The sequence below is a fragment of the Sciurus vulgaris genome, assembly GCF_902686455.1.
Source record: "Sciurus vulgaris genome assembly, chromosome: 4".
Classification (NCBI taxonomy): Eukaryota; Metazoa; Chordata; class Mammalia; order Rodentia; family Sciuridae; genus Sciurus; species Sciurus vulgaris.
The window spans coordinates 175,124,177-175,144,342 of record NC_136464.1 but is presented as its reverse complement, the minus strand read 5'-3'; the positions used below and the strand labels follow the sequence as shown (position 1 = coordinate 175,144,342).

The following is a 20,166-nucleotide window of genomic DNA, read 5'->3' as shown; positions in this document are numbered from 1 at the left end:
TCACAACTGAAATTCTTCAGCTAGACACTGTAATGGAGGTTTCAGAATTCTTTTGAATCCTGAACATAATACATTTAGTCACCTGCTTGTGCTGTTTGCTTGTTAAGTGTTTTAAATCTTAGATTGTTCATGCTTTTAGAAAAGGAATGTCTTTGCAGGTGTTGGCGGGGGATGGGAGTGACTTGTAGTATTGGCAATTTAGAGGAAATGTGACAGAGTAATTCCTGAAGGGATTATTCTGTCACATTTTGTGGCTGAGATTCAATCCTAAAATCAGCTTTCAAAAATCTTTTCTATAATATTTTTTCTATACGAAACAATGAAAGAGTATTCCCCTGGGGAGGGAAATAGATGACATAAATCAAGATTCACATAGTTTCTTCATAAGAAAGTACCTGAGAAAATGTACTTATTCTGATTGACTGAGTCATAGCTTCATGAAGATAATGGAGATAGATATATGTATCTACAGACGGTAGATATATCTTTCCTCAAGGGATTGTCATAGATGCTCAGTCTTTTTCTGTCTTTATTTCTCCCTCTCTTTACCACATTTTGAATAAACAAAATGTCCTTCTATGGCTACTGGTTAGACTACCCATTAATGGTACAGATTCATGGGTCAGAAAAGGTATCTTCCATTCATTCAGCTAACTTACAGGACTGTTGTCACTTTGAATACGTGTTCTTACCTTCTGTATTGTTAATATGCCATTTTTTGTAGTAAATGATGAAACAGGGTAGAATATAAAATTGGAAAGCTTATCCAATTGCCCAGATTTTTCCTACATTACCAATACCATTCCTTAATCTTATTTATAGTCATGTATGGTTTTCATAGTTACAGTTCCCTCATTTAGTATTGTAAAGGTGATGAGAGTTAATTCATGCTGAATGCTTGACCCAGAGTGTAGCGCACAGTAAATGCCCAGCACGTGTCGGCTGCCGTTGTGAGTTTCCATTTGCCTTTCTTCTGAAGCCTTCATTCTCCTTCTTTCTACCCACACATCAGGCTGCCACTCTGGGAGTAAGGAGGTGATCTTCTTTAGAGGGCTTCATGTGCAGCAGTTCATAGCACGCACTATGGTCAGACAGGTGGCTTTGGACCTGAACTCTACTACCAACTAGCTTCATGGACAGGGTGTCCACCCTCTGCACCCTCCATATCCATACCTCCAACACAGAGTCACTGTCAGAGATAAAGAGCAGCGTGTACAGTGCTTGTCATGGTAAACACTCAGTACTATAATTTGACTGTCATTATAGCAAGCACAATTCTATTGTGTTATTCATGGTTTTTTATACACTCTTAGTAGCCAACTAGATGAATCCACAAGCTCAGAAATGCATTGAAAATCTTAATGCTCTGTCTTCTATGACCAGGATTCTGTAGTACTATAAAGAAGCATTCAAACTTTGTGGAAATGACCAGACCACAGTGAGGGAATGGTCTGACTCAGGGAACTCTGTCCAATGCAGAATTCGCCTTGCTAGGACTGGGGATTCCTTGAGCATGTGGCCCAGACAGCAGTGATGGCCTTTGGTTGCTTTGCACTCATGGTGCAGTTATGAAAAGAGCTTGAGACTTGCGTACTCTCTTTTCACACTTCATGGAATTTCAAGATCCAAATCTACTTTTCATAGGTATTTGCCACAACAGGCTTATTTATACTCAGACTTTGTCTGTGTTTCCTTCCATCTCGAAGGATTAGATTCTTATTCTGTTAGGAGTGCCTTCCAGAAAATCCCCACCTTGGACTGGGTTTGCTAGTGTTTTTCTGGTAACTGTAGCAATTTCTCTTTTGTTTGTCAGCTTCCAGTTGACTTTCATCCTGGTGCTCATCCTTCAGGAGCAGACTTTTTACCTGCATCTCTGTCTAGAAGAAATTCTGTTTCCACACATGTTAAGAATGCTCACTCACCGATTTCTAAAATGTCTTTGGAGTGTGGTGCATGATGATGCATAAAGTGGACTCATTGCCTGAGTGAAAACTACTCTGAGATGCATTCATTTTAAAAAGCAAGGATCTCATTTCCACACATAATGCGCTGGGCTATTGGTACGGAGGAGAGAGGGATGAACAGAACTTTCCATTTACTCACAAGTGTAAGATTTTTAAACGTCATGTCCTGGATCAGGATACTAAACACACACACAAATACACACACACACACACACACACACACAACAAACTAAGCATGTTGATTTTTATTTATTGCATTTGGGGCATCTGTTTGTCTTAAATTAGAACCTTGGTTTTGGAATCAAACCAAAAAATCTGAGAATTTAGGACCTCATTTTACTTTATTGAGGGCTTTTCTCCTGAGTTCTACCTTCACTGTGAAGTACAGTTATATTAGGAGAATTATAATTGGTCATTGTGTATGTTTCTTTTTTCTTAGTATAGAAAAATGGTCATAGCTTTTTCATAGGGTTTTTTTCCTATTCTTGTGACAGCTGATCACAGTTTCTCTGCTAGAGAACTGTAGCCTGTGGGCTTACAATAAAGCCTGATCCAGCCTTCATATTTCCAAATTCCCCTGGATTTTCTTTTCTTGGCCTTAATACATTGGATCAGTTTCAGGGATAGCAGTGGATAAATTGGAATATCTGAGAGGGGAAAGGATTCACAATCTTTGTGTCACGGGTCTTCCTTCTAACACTGAAGACTGTCTTAGGGGCTGGGGAGGTAGCTCATGGTAGGGTGTTTGTCTAGCATGTGCTCGTGAGACCCTGGGTTCCATCCATAGCAGTGGCGTGTGGGGGAAGGCATCATGACATTGCCTGAGATAAATTTATGCCATTAACCACCAAATTTTAAAGTAAAAACAATATTTTGGTGCAACTCGGGTTGGCTATTATTTATTTACTTTTTTTTAACTTAAAAGCATTTCACTCCATGCCAGCAAATTTGCCTGCTGAATCTGAAAAATGACTTGCCTTTTGTGAGGTGCCAGTAATGGCATCTTTGGCTTGGGTCTGTGAGGCCTACTTACAGCTGCTGAGCACAGTGCCAAAACTCTGCTCATGCCATCTGCAAAACCAGTCAGACCTTTCTGTTGGTGGCGTGCTTTTGATTCAGCACAGAGTGTACAAGTCCAAAGAGTCTTTTTAAATTACATAATTCCCTTAAAGCTTATCTAAGCAGGAAGTCAATGTATTACCCTAAAAGTGTGTAATTCCAAGGTATAGGCTGATTTCTGCCTTTGAGTGCTATTTTTTTAAGGGCCATCACAGATTTTATTTCTAAGTGAGTTTTCTCTCTACTCACAAATGTTTATAACAGAGATTCCCATATATTCTCACTTCACAGAGAGTAAGGATGGATCTTATTGTCAGTAATGTTTTCATGATATCCCTAGGCCAAACTAACAGTTCTGTTTATTAGCACTTATCTATTAGCAGTTCTGTTTATTGGATACTTAGAAACAAATAATCTAATAAATGCTTATGACTTAACAACTTAATAGGCATTTGAAAAATTATAATGCACATGAAATTTTAAAGAAAATAATACTCATATTTCATTTCTAATAACCACAACTATTACTGGTGGGTTTTGTTTGCCTGATGGATGTTCATGGCTTCTAATACTCAGATTTTCTACCACCATCCTCATTTCCTGTTTCAATTGATTTTTTTCTAGTACTTGCTTTTTATCATAGCAACCACCAAATACCCAGCTTCAACAAGATTTAACATAGCATGATCCAGTGTTGAAACCGTAGTTTCTAGCCAGTGTCAAGTAGCATTGTGTTTTCCTTGAAAATTTAAAATATACCATGACACCATGCAGAGTGGGGCCCCTTAGCACACAATTTACATATTGTAGGTTTATCCTAAGACTTGATTTTTTTTCTTAGATATTTGTCAGTGGATTTATCTTCTAATTTTTGTTGTGTTCCATTCTGAATCAATGTATGCCCCTGTAGTCTGAGCAGTTAAATAACTAGCAGTTCTGTTTATTGGGTACTCAGAACCAAATAAGTGAGTTGACATTTATCCTAAATGTTTCAGATTAAAAGTTCATTTTTTATCTCATTTTATATGACCCGGTTCTTTAAAAGCGAGCCAACTTCCAAACAGGGGGGGAAAAAAAGTGCCATAAAAGCAGTTTCTCTTAAAGTGTAATACTTTGTTTTGTTCTCTTTCACCAAAACTTTGGTCTTCCTTATTTTCTGTATAGCTTCTCCATATACAGCTTCAACTCCGAACATCAACAGCGTGAGAAATGCTGACTCGAGAGGATCTCTCATAAGCACAGATTCGGGCAACAGCCTTCCAGAAAGAAATAGTGAGAAGAGCAATTCTCTGGATAAGGTAATTACTTTTCATATAATAAAGGTGCTTCTTAGCCCCCAGTAAATATGCTTCATGTTCTAGCGTCTATTAAATGTGACCTTTTGTTTTTTTCAAACAACTCAGTTAAGCTGAAGCAGATGATGCTTTGTCTAAGGTTGGGGCCCTTTTTTGTTTTGTTTTGTTTTTTTGTTTTTTTCTGGTGCTGGGGATCCAGGACCTTAAGCAAGTGCTCTACCACTGGACTGCATCCTCAGCCTCCTGAAACTCCGATTCCTGTTTCAGGATCTCAGACCAGGGCAGTGCTTACAATGGAGCACTTTGAGTGATTCTGGCAAGTGGTTTAGGCAGAAATTTAAGACGCCCACTTTAGCTGGGCCTGGTGGTGCATGTCTGTAATCCGAGCAACCCAGGAGGCCAAGGCAGGAGTATCACAAGCTCGAGGTGAGTCTCAGCAACTTAGTGAGGCCCTAAGCAATTTAGTGAGACCCTTTTTCAAAATAAAAAATAAAAATAACTGGGGATGTAGCTCAGTGGTAAAGCACCCCAGGGTTCAGTCCCCACTCCCAAAACCAAAACCAAACCAAACCAAATGCCCACTTTAGAATCCCCACAGTCTTTACAGTGGATAATGTTTTTTATAACACAACTACCCACACACATTTATTCGATCCAAAGCCAGCTCCAGAAAAGAGGAACCGTTCTCATCAGCGATTCAGGAATAAGGTGGGATTTGAAATCACTCTTGATTCACATGGTGCCCACTCCCAAAACAATACTTTCTTCTTATAGTAACCTTTTTCCCTAAAATTACTAAAGGCTCAGATTATTTGGAACTTTGTGGGAAAGGATAGAGCTCGAATTTAAATCCAGAACCATGGTAGACCAGTATCAACCTGGGCACTGTTTTCCTAAGCTCTTCAGGTCATAATAGGGAGGTGCCTCAACAAATACACAGGTGAACCATTTAAGGATAATTTCCTAGTTCTCAGAAAGTGTCCAGACACCGTCTTCCTTAGCATCAGCTTTGTAATCTTGTCATGTGTCCTTTGGCTGGCATTGATGTGATTATTTTTAAGTACAGTGTGTCATGGCTCAACCTCTCAGCCTGGGGGTATGTTGTAACGTGGAACTTTCCCCTTGGCCCCAACGTGCCTCCGTGTGTAGAGGGAAAAGCTGCTGAGAAGGCACTCCGCGTGTGTCATACGCAGTGCTGGAGAGGAGGAGGAGAGCTGCCAGCCAGCCAGGAGAAACCGGGTCACTGTGGATTTCTCCCTTCTAACCATTCCACCTTTGCCAGAGGAAACGGTGCCTGCTGCTCCCTCCCTCCCTCTTCAAGAAGTACTGAGTTCTAGTGACTCTGATTAGGCAAATGGGCGAGATGATGCATCCATACCTGTTTTGCCACTAATTGCATCTCTATTTCTTCCTTAAATAAAAATGTTCATATGTCTTATTAATTAAGGCTATTTATTAGATTTTTTTTTTCCAATTGGCTACCAATACCTTAAATGAAACATCTTTCACTGTCTTATTTTTTACTTTGGTATTTGGCAAAAAACATCCCTGATTTCAAGTGGAAATATAACTTGGAGTGTTTATAAATCTCCTGTTTTTAATCATGAGATGAGGTTGTGGTTCTGTTCATGTAAATGTGAACCTGATGTCTCGTGGTAAAACTGCTTCCCCTCTGCCCGCCTTCCGGTGTGTGCTGTGTTGTGCTAAGCTGATGATGGAGGAACCTCATCAGTGTAGGTCTCTGCCCGTGCTGTGCTGAGGTGGTCCTGTTTGTCCCACTGCAGCCTGCCAGTGGTGCCCTGAGTGCCCCACAGTGACCCTGAAGGCAGCAGCCCTTCCAGCCCTCCTTGCTGTTGCAGCCCTGCTGTCTCCGAAGGAACTGGGCGGCTGGGCTGTGTTTTCTGAGGCCTCGCTTCTGCGTTGGATCCCGAGTGCACACACTTTTTGCATGAGGTTGTCCTTGACGTTTCTAGACTGGCTATCCAGTGTGACAGGCTTGTGCCTTCTGGCTTGTGCCTTAGGCAAGTGTGCAAAGGAGACAAGCCAGAACTCTAAGGAACAGCACTTGTGTGTACTTATTTGAGTGTAAGTGTGCCTGTCCTTTAGTTCTGCCTTTATTTACTTGTACTTCCAGTTTTTTGATTTAACTTCGTTCTAAGAATATTTCTTTCAAGAAAGAAAAGCTTAATGAATTTTTCGTATAATGAATTTAAAAAAAAACAAAAAAAAAACCTATATTTCTTTTTAGCACCAACAAGGTAACACTTTGGGAAATTCTGTGGTTCGCTGTGACAAACTTGACCAGTCAGAGATTAAGAGCCTGCTGATGTGTTTCCTTTACATCTTAAAAAGCATGTCTGACGGTAGGTAAAAAAAAAAAATGAAGATTTCTGTTTTGCTTTCCTTTTTCACTCTATAATTTTTTTAACTTGTAATTAGCTTACAAAATTCAAGGATTTAAAAGGATTTCTTCCTTCCTTAACATGTTTGTCAATCTAAATGCAGTAGAAATTAAAGCTTTGATTTGGAAAAATTGTTTTGTTAATTATTTTATTCTAGAAAATGAATTCTAAAATGTGAATTGACCTGTTTTTAAAAAATTTATGTTAAACTTGGGCTTCTCATCTTAACAAAGGAGACAAAAACAAACTAAGTAGCTTTTAATTTTTTTTAAATTTCATCTGTCCAAACATGGACAACTTGCATAACTGTATTGATCATTCTTTTGAATTACAAAATATGTTGCTCACAGATCTCAGTATTCCTTCCATTTAGAAATATCTGTATAATATTCCTGGCATTAACTGGAAGGGAGATATGTTGTTTTGATTTTCTAGTCGTATTATCATAGATTATGTTTCCGATTAAGAGTGTGACAGCCACATTTTTTGATAGAAGTGAGCAGAACTATTCATGTTTTGCCTGTATTGTGTAAAATATAAATGTGTGACAGCACAGTTTCAGCTTTGGTGGTGTGATATAACCAATCCCAGGAATTCATGTCAGAATTCAGTGTGGTGATTCTTATCCTGGTCAAAAATCTGGTCTTATTTTCCCCAAGAACAAATTAGAAGGTGTGTAGTTCTTAAGGTCACTGAATTAAGATGAACTCTCTGAAAACAAAGGGCCATATTTTGAGACCTGAGGCCCCTCATGCTTTGTACCTGGAGGCCACCGTCACGGGTGTTGAAAATCTGGTAAGAAGGTCTTTCTGCCTGAGCTTCACGTTTTTGTTTTTATTTACATTTACTACGCCTTCGTTTCAGCAGCATTAGTGGCCTGGCTATAACACAGGTGGTAGGAATGACCTGCTGGTCCTTAAAGTGCTTAAGGAGTAGGTAATTTTGTTCTTCTGTTGCTTTAAAATAGCAATTTAAAAAACAAAGACCAAACAAACAATATTTTTCTTTAATGATGACCAAATACAACAGCACTGGGTACTTGTTTTGATATTTGGGTTATAAAATTGAAATTCTTCCCATTCAAGTCAAAATTCTAAATTTTGCTTTTTAGTAGTTTTGGCTGTATCCTTTTCCCCCCTTGGTTTAACGTTTTCTTTAAAAATTTTTGAACTTCAGCTGTTGAATATAACAAGTAATTAGGACATAGCCACTTTTTGAGGACAAATATACTAGAACTTTTGCATCCAGGTTAAAGTTATCCTTTAAATTCAGCCCTTTGGAGAGTCATACACATATTTTTAAAATGCAGCCACCTCCTTGGAAACAATTTTAGAATATATTTTTTTCTGCCATCGTCTTCAAGTTATCATTTTTTCCCCATTTTAATTAAAATTTGTATATATCCCTCTTTGGAAGTTCCTTAGCCCCAGGGCCATAAAGGTACTCTATATTTTCTTTGAATACTGTTTTATTTTAATTTTTACATTTAAATCTAAAAATCTTCATAGAATTGTTTTTTGTGTGTGGTGTAGGGTGAAGGAGAAATTGCCTCCTGAGATAGTTTACGAGAGAGACAACCAAAATTAATTGTGTATTTCTATAGCTATACTTTCCTTCTATCTCTTCCATGTTTAATAAGTACTCAAATGTTGGGCCCCTCACTTTTAGTGTCTGTTTTTTCGGGGGGAGGTGGGGGTAAGTAGTGGGGATTGAACTCAGAGGCACTCTGCCACTGAGCCACATCCCCAGGCCTATTTTGTATTTTATTTAGAGGCAGGGTCTCACTGGTTGCTAAGTGCCTCACTGTTTTTGATTCTGGCTTTGAACTCATGATCCTCCTGCCTCAGCCTCTTGAGCCACTGGGATTACAGGTGTGCGTCACCACACGTGGCTACTTTTTGTCTTCTTGTGCCTGCTCCCTCCTTTTGGAGCTGTAAGTCTCACTAGCCAGAGTCCACAGGGAGGAGTGACAGTGTGCTGCTGGCTACGTGTCTGGTGCATCTAGGGGCAGCTTCAGGTGCCTGTGGGGTCCTGCCAGAATCTCCTTACCTCTTCAGGTGCATCTATAAATGGGATTGCTCTTCTGCCTGGGAGGACAGTGATGATTAGAGGACATGATATATGTGGAATTAGGACAACACTTAGCACAGTACCTGGCACAAGTTCTTGCTACATACCCCATGTCTTCCCTGAGTCACTGCTTCTGATAAGTGCGAAGTCTGTGGCCATGCAGCCATCGGCCTGTTGGCAGCCATTTGTCCACTCATTTCAGGCTCCAAAGATGGAAATCTCTTCATCTATTTTTCAACTTTATAAAATTTATTGGTGCAAAAATGCTTAACTACGAAGTGATAGCACCTTTGTGCATACTAGACTGGTAAGGGACCATACATACATTTAAAAATATAGACCATATGATGAACTATTTTACTTCTAAGAATTTTTCTTATAAGATGTAGTTGGATGTGTATGCAAAGTGTCACATTCATTAAGGCATAATTATAGTAGAAAATGTCAGGAAAGGACCAGTAAATGTCTATCAATAAGGGAACTGGTTAACCCAGTTACGGTGCATCCACAAGGAGGAATATTGTGCATCTTGGAAAAGTTTGAGGTAGATTGAAGCTGTACTGTTCAGTTAAAACTCAAGGACAAAATAGTATGTGAATCATGTAGAAAGTTTATGTAGTAGGAAATAATGAGAGCCTAACTTTGAATTGTATGCCTACTTGTATTTTTGAATATTCTTGTCTATTTAAGAGCACAGTATGTATAATTTAAATAAGCATTGTACTGTAATATAGTACCAGATGATGTATGATAAGATTCAAGTTCAGGTGTTTAAGCATTACTTTTTTAAATTGAATAAACTTGGGGTAACCCCTCTTGGGACCCCTCCCACTGCAGAAACTCTGTTTCTATTACTTTAATAAATACTATTAATTTGCTTTCAATAAAAAGATAAATAAATTACATTAAGGCTGTTGTGTATGTTAACCACTATTTTTTTGTTCTTTGATTATCTAGGACTTGGGGCACAGGAAAGGTTTGGAGACCTACAATCTGGGGTCTCTTTCCATATCACAGTAGGTGATTCTCCGTAATGTAAATGAGATGTATGGTAATTCTGACCAAATAAATATTTATTTTCTAGATGCTTTGTTTACATATTGGAACAAGGCTTCGACATCTGAACTTATGGATTTTTTTACAATATCTGAGTGAGTAATTTTGCCTTTACTTATTGCCTCATAATTCCACCTCACCCCTGTGCTGCTGGGATCAAACCCAGGGCCTTGCACATGCTAGACAAGTGTCCCACCTCATCCACCTCAGCTGTGTACCCTCAAACCTCACCTCATAACCCTTCCCAGACAAGAGGTCCGAAGAACTCTGTGGAGTTGAGCCAGGAATGTATTTTATGTCACTTACTCTCTTATTCCTTAAGCTCTTTCTCCTGGACTGACCCCAGCACCCGTTTCAGAAATTAGGAGCTAGTAAACAGTGGTCAACTTTAAATTATTGCAGATATGTGGTCATTGTAGATAAAAGGTAACTATTTATGTTTATAAGTCACTTAAATAAAATAATTTTACTCACTGAATTGGGCAGATGCTGCTTTTGTAAGTTGAATCTAGTAACTATATTGTCTCATTTTATCTCTTTAGTATGAGTTTCTGATATCTCTTAAGCTCTTTCTTTTTAGAAACACTATTCCGTAATGCCTTCCAAAACTGCGAGGGGCAGATAATTTTTCAAATTCAGATTTTTTTTTTGAAAAATTTATACAGAGAGTATATTCGGTGATCTGGCAGCATCTCAGGCAGCATTCCAAAGTCAAACACATAAATATCTGCAGTTTAAAAAAACCCTGAAGTTCTACTACCCAAAATAATTGGATAAATCATAACTCTTAATGTCCATTAGTTCGGATCATATTATGCTGCCAGACATATTTGCGTGAACTCAAGCGGAAACCCAGTGTTCAGAAGTAAAAGGCCGTGGGCTTGACCCACTAGCAGAGACTGCTTCATAGTCTCATGACTGCTCCCTCTGCGGAGTGAAACAGGGGAGTTGTCATGTGGTGAAGAATCAGCTCCAAAGGATTTGTTGTCTTAATCTCTTATTGCATGGGTTTTTAAAGAGTCAAGTGTTGTAGGTACATTAAAATGAAATTAAAATGTAAAAATTACATACTTGATGTCTGTAAGGTATTATTACTCCATACACTTGAGCCAAAACAGAGTTCCTTATATAGACGTGAATGAGGATGGACAAGCAACTCAGTGTTTGGGGTGTCCAAAATACTCTTTTTTAAAAAAATATTTTTTGTTATAGATGGACACAGTACCTTTATTTTATTTGTTTATTTTTTTAAATGTGGTGCCGAGAGCCAAACCCAGTGCTTCACAGGTGCTAAGCAAGTGCTCCAGCACTGAGCCCCAACCCCAGCCCCTCCAGCATACCCTAAGGCAAGCTGCCTTGGAGTAAATCTGCCAGCCCCAAGAGGGTGGAAGGTCCCATGGTCCTTGGCCTTCATTCTGTGGTGCTCCACCAGCCACCACAGTACTAATTATTAAACTGTGGGCTCCCCTTATAGTTTAATGATTTCTCTGGGTTTAAAGGGACCTTCCAGAGATTCCTAAAAACCAGAAAGGAAGGGATTAGTAGTAGACATAATATATTTGTTATTAATGGTCTTAAATAAAATATTATATTGAAAATAATCTTTTCTTCATGTTCCTGATAATTTTTCATCCCCTCTGCAGGGTCTGCTTGCACCAGTTCCAGTACATGGGGAAGCGCTACATAGCCAGGTACTGTGGGGCATTCTAGTTTGAAATGTCATGTCACTTTCTACAGTACTTGGATCTGAATGTGTGGGAGTGGTCGTCTGTGGTGATTGGCAGGTGGGATTCACATAAACAGCCATGGAGACAGTTGGCAGGCCTTGGATTGCCACCGTAGAATCTGGTAGCATCTTTCGTTGGTGTTCCTGCCTTCCTTCTGTCTCGTTTTGTCTCATGCTCCTCTCTTGGAAAGATTCTCTTTCGTGGCCTACTGCTAACTTCTACACTTCATTCCAAATTCTCCCTCATCCTCTGTTATATCTCCTTCTCTTACTTTTCTCCCATTCTTCATATAGTTTCTTTTCTCAGTGATTTCTCTTCCTGTTTCACATTCAAAGGTCATTTTTGCTGTTCTTTCTCCCAACTCAATTTCTCATCTGACCACTCTCCTTTCTTTATGTATATATATTTTAGTTGTCAATGGACCTTTATTTTACTTATTTATATGTGGTGCTGAGGATCAACCTAGTGCCTCATCCATGTAGGCAAGTGTCTACCCCTGAGCCACAACCCCAGCCCTCTCCTTTCTCAATGAAAGAATTTTTTTAGCCTGTCTCAAATTGTGTGGACTTCCACAAGTCTCCTCTAAATGGAGCTTTTCCTGCTCTTACTCTGACTCATCAGTTAGTGCCTGGGTTGTATCTGACTGGAACCCTGTTGAGTGTCCCAGCTCCCCACTGCCCTGGGCGCCACATCCTGGGCTCCTGGAGAGCTGGAGGCTGTTGCCCACGTGTACCTCACAGCGATTCCCGTTGCACGTCTTGTCCTCTCAGGCTCTGACTCTGCCCTGTTCAGTGTCTGTGTGGCGAGCCTTTCTGTTCGTGCAGGTGGGATCTTATTCTACCCAGCACGTTTTTCTATTGTTTTTAACATTGTAATTATTAAGTACGTCGACATTTCTGTTTTAAGAAAAGCTTTAAAGTTTAGTCATAATGAAGATCTGTTTATCCTAATTCTATTTTATAGCAATGAACTAGAACAGATTAATAGACTTTCTATTGGAGTGTGAAGATTTGCTTTTTATATTAGCATTGTCCTCATTTGGGGATGCTTGAGAAATTTTTAGAATCATGTTGTATGTTAAGAAATAAAAGCATGTGTTTTCTTTTAAAAAGAAGCAAATTTAGACTATTTTATGCTTTCTTCCTATAGATGTTTTCTATTTTTAATTGAAATGTAGCATTTAAAGTACTTTAATCTAAACTTTTATTTTTTATTCACAACAGTAATTTTTATATTTGATTTTTTGAGTACAAAATGCAAGTATATACAAGGTGCCTCTATACCAATATCATTTCTTACCTTGACTTTTATTCTCTTTTACTTTGTCCCATGAATATGGGCAAGGAGTGTATTTTATAACAGAAAAGTACTGTGCTGGGTGAGCTTCACACCCTCTTTGCAGATATTGTCACTTACGTCACAAGATGGCATTTGGAGCATGTTCCATCAAGTAGAATAAAATGCCTCTGAGCTTAAAATGGCGAATAGGGAAAGCTGAAGATTTCTGTCCTGACAAAATATTTTAGAATTGGGTTTTACAAAAAGGCTAATTTTTTCCAGTGGACATAAATTTAACTTTTTTAAAGAAAATCTTCTGACTTCATAAGCCCCTGTATATATTTGCATATGATATGGACTGCTTTAACAATAGCCAATCAGAGGAAGACAGGAGTGGAGATGTTGCTACTTTGTTCCATGCACTGTGGAAAGATAGGTCCTGCTTTATGGAAAATTGCCATGGTCTCTGCTGCATGCAGTACAGATCCTGAACCATAATGTGAACATTGTCAGTGTTTGCCATCCCCGGTAGTCCAGTTGTATGAACATTGTGCCTTTTCCTGTCACTTGGAAATCACTCAGCAGCATGCCGTCGATGATAGTCCATGCATGTCCCTGTTCTCCTACACACAGTAACACAGTGAGGGGCACTGTTGGCTCCAGGATGGGGGAACAGGTCTCATTTCCGTCTGCTCTGGTGATGGTACACTGTAGGACGTCAGCTGTTTGCTAACCCAGATCACTTTTCTGTTTTCTCTACTTGACTGCTGACAAGTTTAACAAAGTGTGTGGCTCTTCTCCTTCCTGCTTGGGTAAGAATAAAGGTGTTAAAACTGCCTCATATAACCCTCCCATTGCATGTATGTTCTCTGTTTCTTCCAGTGCATTTTTGAAATTAGAAACCAAAGGATTTTTTTGCTCTTTCATAACGTCATCCCTGAAGGTTCACAGTGTCTTGACAGTTGTCAGAACGCTGACCTTTAGAACCACGTTGGAGTGTGCTCACTTTTTAAAGTGTGTCTCTATAGTACTTCCTAAAAATGAGAAGGTCTCTGCTTTGGCTTGATTTTTGCTTCTTTGTCATCAGGGGCTTTGCTGTGAACTCGTAAGAGCTGCCGCCCGTGTGTCTGTGGCTGCTCATCTGCACTCAGTGCGTGGCTCGTCCCCTCCGTGCCGTGTCCTGCTTCACTAATGCTCCCCTCTCGCTGCAGTGTAACACATCTAACTTTTGCTTCTATCCCATTTCACTCATGTTGCAGGAACCAGGAGGGGTTGGGACCCATAGTTCATGATCGAAAATCTCAGACATTGCCTGTTTCCCGTAACAGAACAGGAATGATGCATGCCAGATTGCAGCAGCTGGGCAGCCTGGATAACTCTGTCACTTTTAACCACAGTAAGTCCCATGACATACCATCGTAACAGCCAGCCATCTCTCTGCCATCTCAGAGGGGCGATCCCCAGCCACACCGTACCACATCACCAACTTGATTTTTCTTCCAGCTCAAAGCAAGTCGGATGAAGAGCTCATGGCACAGTTCCCTTCATTGGAGGACAGTCCTCAGCCCTGGGGAGTGACAAAATGTGGAGCACAATCAGCTACAGCACCAGTCCTAAAAGCATTAGACCCTGTGCCCCATCCCCAAAGCAAACTGTGGTAGGCTCAATAGCCTAATATTCCCAGTACTTTAAACAGGATCGTTGGATTCATTGCCTGTAGTCGGCTTATCGTTAATTTCCCCCATACCTCCTGAGAACATCTGGGGCAGGCTACTTTTGCCCTCCTGATCTGGTGCGTGTAATTGATGAAGCATCCACATTCTGACATTCCGGCTCTGAATGTGTGTTAATCCTTACACTGCGGTGAAAACAGAAAGCCCGTGAATCGATTTGTGAGGGTGTGAAAAAGCGTCCAATAACAAAGTGACTTTTTCTGTGTTTTCAGTGTGAGAAAGATATCAAGTGTGCTTGGAATTTCTGTAGACAATGGTAAGATTTAATCAGGTTGAAGTCTGCTTATGAGGCCGCTTCACTTGCAAACCAAGACCTTTTGTTCATCTTGCCTTCCTAACTTTGGGGCTTTTCTAACTTCACCATAGAGATTCTGCCAAAACATGGGAGCATATTTTAAATTTACTTTTATCAGTCATCAGAGGGGACATTGCATCATGTGCTGTTTCTCGAAATTTCAGTGTTTCATCTACTTAAGGGTTTCCTCAAAGCAGAAAACCTGAGATATCAAACCACCCAGCACATGAAAAAAATTAATATGACCATCTATAAAAAGTCCCATTTCTGTTCGTGTTGTGTTCTTGAAATCGTTCCATTTCTTCTCCAAGCATGACCTAGCTGTTCTGTTTTACCTGGACTGTTTGTATTTATTTGTTCTCATTCTAAGTACTGTCTTTAATTACATGATTATTAATATTTTTCCATCATTTCTAATCATAAATTTCCATTCACTGTGATTTTCATACCTCTCTCTAATACACACTGAGAGTAAAGGCAATGTTCTCATTATCTAGTATTGATAATAGTTCAAAGTAAGACAGGTGAGGAATGGAAATCCAGCAACTCCTTATACTTCCACACCAACAAAATTAAATGTAGTAGGTATAGTCTTTCTTTGTAAAATTCTAGACTGCATTTCAATCAATACTGTGTCCGTCTGCCACACACTGAATTGAGAGCCTTAAAATGCTAGTTCTAAGTTCTACACTTAGCTGCACATTTAGTGACACACTTAAGGCTACAATATTTGACTTTTAAACTTTGGACAAGGGGTTGAAACAAATATAGTTTTTTATTTGTAACTTTCATTTCCTGTTTAGAAATAGCAATTCAGTCCCTGGTGATATGCTTGACCTGCTAGACTCCCTTTGACCAGATAATTTATATAACACAGAGACTAATTCACTATCAGTTGAAATAAATGCTTTAATTTCAAAGCATTTTTTTAAAAATGAAAAGCAGATCAAGGACCTACTCCCAAAGATAATTGTTTGTGAAACACAGAAAATAAGCAAAAATTAAATTAATGATCAACATATGAAGAAGTGGCCTTAATCCACTTCACTGTGCAGAAGCTCCTTCTGCTGCAAATGGATCTGTGGTGGTAACTTGAATTGGGGGAGAGACAGCTGGCATCGTGCTGCTGCAGGAGCCGTGTCGTTAGCACGGTCGACTTCTATTCTCTCTCCCTGCCTCCCAGGGAGAACACCGGCTCCCCTGCTCGCTCCCTTCTGTCTCGTTCCGCTTTCTTCAGTTTTCAGTGCACCCTGTCATCAGTCACATTTCTCCCGCTTTGGCAGGGAACAGTTTGCCTGACTCTTGCAGCCTGTGTCTGAGTGTTCACAGTTCCTTCTCACCCTGAGCTGGTCCCATGCCTCCTCAGGATTGCGTCTACTCCCAGGACTTGTCTTCCTTCCGTCTCTAATTCTGAGTATGTATGTGCTGAGTGACCTCAGCCTTTCCCTCCAATAGCTCTTTGAGCTCTGAATGGTCAACTCAGCCACAGCCCCAGAGAAGGGAGCGTATACTGTAACATGTATGCATGTGTACAGTCGTGAACATGCCTAGGGAGATGTTCATACTTTCTGTTTACATCTGTGCCTATGTGTCCTATGGGAAATTTGTGGAGATATCTTTTTAAAAATCCTACTTACCAATAAATACAATACCTTCTGTTGGACCAACCATATGACACAGATCCAATATGTGAGCGACCTGCCAGGATATCCCAGAGTCTAAAATGACTAAAAACAGCAAGAGTCCCTGTACATTTGCACCATTCACGTTCTCTGTGTCCAAGTAGGAAATGTTTTGTCAGACCTCAGTTAGACCAGCAGGGAGCAGCAGAAGCCTGTGAGAAACTCAGTCATCTGTGGTTTGGCCATCTACAGCATCCCTGGCCGTCCCCAGCACCCATCAAGAGTAGGACCAGGGAAGACACCCTATGTATTGCCCACGTAACTCTGGCAGGGACTTAAATTTACTTTTTAACTTGGGTGGGAAATCATGAAAATAGCAATCATGGCTAATCATGGCTGAATAGTCTTAACTATTTGGAAAACCACTCTTAAAGAAGAGATTTGTTGTTTGGGTCACTGCCCAGGTATATGAACTATTAACTAATTAACTATTGACCTATTTTAGTGTAACTTGCACTCATTGTTTGGCAATAGAAGAGATTTGTATCAAAGAACAAATTGAGAGTTATAGCTACCCGTAAAACATGTAAACCCCCAAAGGAAGGGAAAACTAGGTGAAAAGGTTTATAAATAAGTGATGTATTTACCAAAAAAAAAAACAAAAGACAAAAAATAACACTTTGCATTTACTTTGTTATATATTGTTCTAGAACTCTATTAAATTCATTTGCATGATAATTCATTTTTCATGCTGGTGGGGTAGGAGGGAAAGCCAACTAAGAGGTAGGGACATTTAAAGAAAACTTGTATTTCATGTAACACAGTACAAAGGGCAATTTAAGATCACTGAGTTAAATTTCACAGAATCTGATTTCAGACCAGTCTGGGAAAGCATTCTAACTGAACTGCCCGTGAGTGGTGTGTGCTGAGCCACCTGCGAAGCTGGAGCGGGCACTTGAAACCGGGGTTATGGAAAGGGGGATGAGGCCCTGCTGGAACATTGTCCTGGTCACATGAGCATGGTATGAGGAGTGAGACAACATGGTTTCCGAGGCCTTATTTAGCTCTGAAATTCTATGATATCTGTGAAGCACAGTAAGAAAATGAATAGTGATAATTACTATAAATAAGATAAATTTAGATGTGGATTAATATGAAAAATACAGAGAATATATGCATCTCTGAATTAAAATTAATCTTTCCAAAGTTTTTAAGTGCACATACTCCATCTTTAAAATTGGGTAAAGTGTACTCAGATGCTTTTAACGTATATACATGAGAAAGCAAATTAAATGTTTGTTTGTGAAGCCACATTTCTTGATTCTGAGGTGCATTTTTTGCACATTTTGTACCATTTCTGAAATTGGGCTGTATCTTAATATTACATCTAGTATGTTTGTATATCATTAATTGATACTTCTTGCAATTAATGGGTATCTCAGAATTGAGAGAGTCTGATACAGTGCTTGTTTAAAATCAGTCATCTTAATATCCTTAAAGGGTACTTTAAACTGAAAAGTGTAGTATGTCTAAACCAACTGTTCTTACAAGTATTAGGTCTATATTCGTGCTAGTAGCATTTTAGACACAGCTGAGCTTTAGGTGCAGGGTTCTGCAGAGAAGAAGCTGATGGCATGAACCTACTTCTAAACTACAAACTCCTGGATGCAGACCATTCTGAGCATATTTGTTTTCTCGTGTATGAATCAGGGCAGAAAGCAAATCACATAATTTTTGCTTTGGAGTATCATTCCTTATTCTATATTCTACTCCTTGCCTATCTGTGAAGAAGACCTTCACAATAAACATGGGAGGGAGGTGAATAATGGATTTGTTGAAGTTGATCAGTTTGATATTTGGCATAAATGTGTTTACATGGAGTAAAGCCATGTGCCATGAATTAATATATCTAAGAGAGTAGATCTACATTTGGGGAATTCTCTTAGCAAGATTTCTCATCATTTAGTAATTTTGTTTTCTCATAAAACTTATTATTTTTTAGGATTTATATTTTGGTCTAGAGAAAAATAATATAAAAATAAGAATTTTGATTTCCCAAAGGAAAGGCAGCTATCAAGAGGGAAGCACATTGTGTGGGACTCAGGATCTGACTTTAGTCTGCTATCCCAAACATCCTCTCACTATCACAGTAGGCCTGTGACTATGGAATGGGCTTCTGCCCTGCTCACATCACCTCTGATGTCATGATGGTGAGGAGCAAGGAAAAGTTGATAAATGTAGTCACCATTAGGAAGTTGGTCTATTTGGGTAAGATAAATTTAGAAGGTAGAATAAGGTTAATTAAAGCTAAGCATAGCAGATAACAAAAGGGGGTAAAAATCTCATTTTGGACCCCTATTTAAAATATTTTTGAGATTTTAGAGTAAGTCTTTTATCAGTGACAACAATAAATATTGGGTAAACTTAAGCAGTGAATCCTAAAGACTCAGGAGGTCAAAGATGTCTGCAGAGAAGTCCCGCCCTTCTGCTCTGACCAGCCAGGGTGGAGGGACTCTGAACAGTGCTCCAAGGCACTACTGCCACCTAGTGGAAATTAGTATCCTTCACACCACACTCCTTATTTCCCTGTCCAGAATCTGCTTTCAAAAAGTTGCTCACCCTTGATTTAAGAAATTTCTGTCTCTCAAGACCACGTTCCTGGATTTCCTAATTCAATTTCATTTTACTGTGTTGGTTTATAACACAGCAACTGTTGAAAGTCTTCCTTCGTGTATAGCTTTAAGCTGGACCTTGAGGCATGCTGTCCTCAGTCTCAACGATTGAGATAGTCCATGCTGCCATTTATTTTTGACTTTTAAAAACAGTGCTAGCTTAGGAATCCTGATTTTTTAGATGAAACAGTTTAAGGAAATTCCAACTTGACAATGTTGTAGCTAAAGGGACTAGTTCTTTTAGATTCCTGTATGACTCAGACAGAGTCATATAAGACCAACAGATTCCTATATGAATCTCTTATTCTAAAAGATGCTCCATAAATGGTATTTTGGCTTATGGGTGTTGTGATAGCTTAGAGAAATTTTGTCATTACATTTCCATATATGTATACATAATTACATAATTGCTTAATTAGCATGGCATATTGGTTACATATATTTTTTAAAACAGCACATTGTCACTGGTCAGACTAGGGAGGCTGAGGCATGAGGATTCAAGTTTGAAGCTAGCCTGGACAGCTTCTGAGACTCTGTCTCTAAAAAAAAAATTACAGGGCCAGGGATGTAGCTCAGTTGTAGAGTGCCCCTCTGGGTTCAATCCCTGTACTACCAAAAAACAAAACAAAACAAAGCAAAACCAGCACATTGTCAAATTCTAATTTTTAAATTGTTCCTAGGCTTTCAGCCAAAGGCAGGAAAATTCCTTAGTGTGTAGGCCATCTCATTTATAATGGTCATCTGGATACACCTAACCAACAGATTGCTTAGAAAAAGAAAAAGACAGTTCTATGCAGAGAAAGAAATAAATTTAAACAGTCATTAAAGCAAGTTCCTTGTTAAAAATAAACCCAGACTAAAACTCATTTGGGGTAAATAGCAGCCCTCCATAAAGTGTTCCTTTGATCTTTGTGAAATTGTGGTTGGTCTAACAACAGGTGGTGTGTTTTTTATTTTGTTTTGGTCCCCTCTTACCATGGTTAATTATCACTT

General features: G+C 39.3%; 1 protein-coding gene across 15 annotated transcripts in view; it reads left to right on the top strand.

Moving 5' to 3' along the window:
• The window catches only part of DOCK9 (dedicator of cytokinesis 9), a 276,566-nt gene that overhangs the window by 203,835 nt on the left and 52,565 nt on the right, over positions 1-20,166 (top strand). For 6 of the 15 annotated variants that reach the window (XM_079136871.1, XM_079136882.1, XM_079136878.1 and 3 more), the window contains exons 34-38: positions 4,188-4,321; positions 6,567-6,681; positions 9,875-9,941; positions 11,490-11,537; positions 14,111-14,247. In XM_079136871.1, the coding sequence (XP_078992997.1) occupies positions 4,188-4,321; positions 6,567-6,681; positions 9,875-9,941; positions 11,490-11,537; positions 14,111-14,247 (501 nt within the window). Of the gene's footprint in view, positions 1-4,187; positions 4,322-6,566; positions 6,682-9,874; positions 9,942-11,489; positions 11,538-14,110; positions 14,248-14,796; positions 14,841-20,166 lie in introns of those variants that run through there. The other 9 variants (XM_079136881.1, XM_079136877.1, XM_079136874.1 and 6 more) reach the window with 4 other exon arrangements.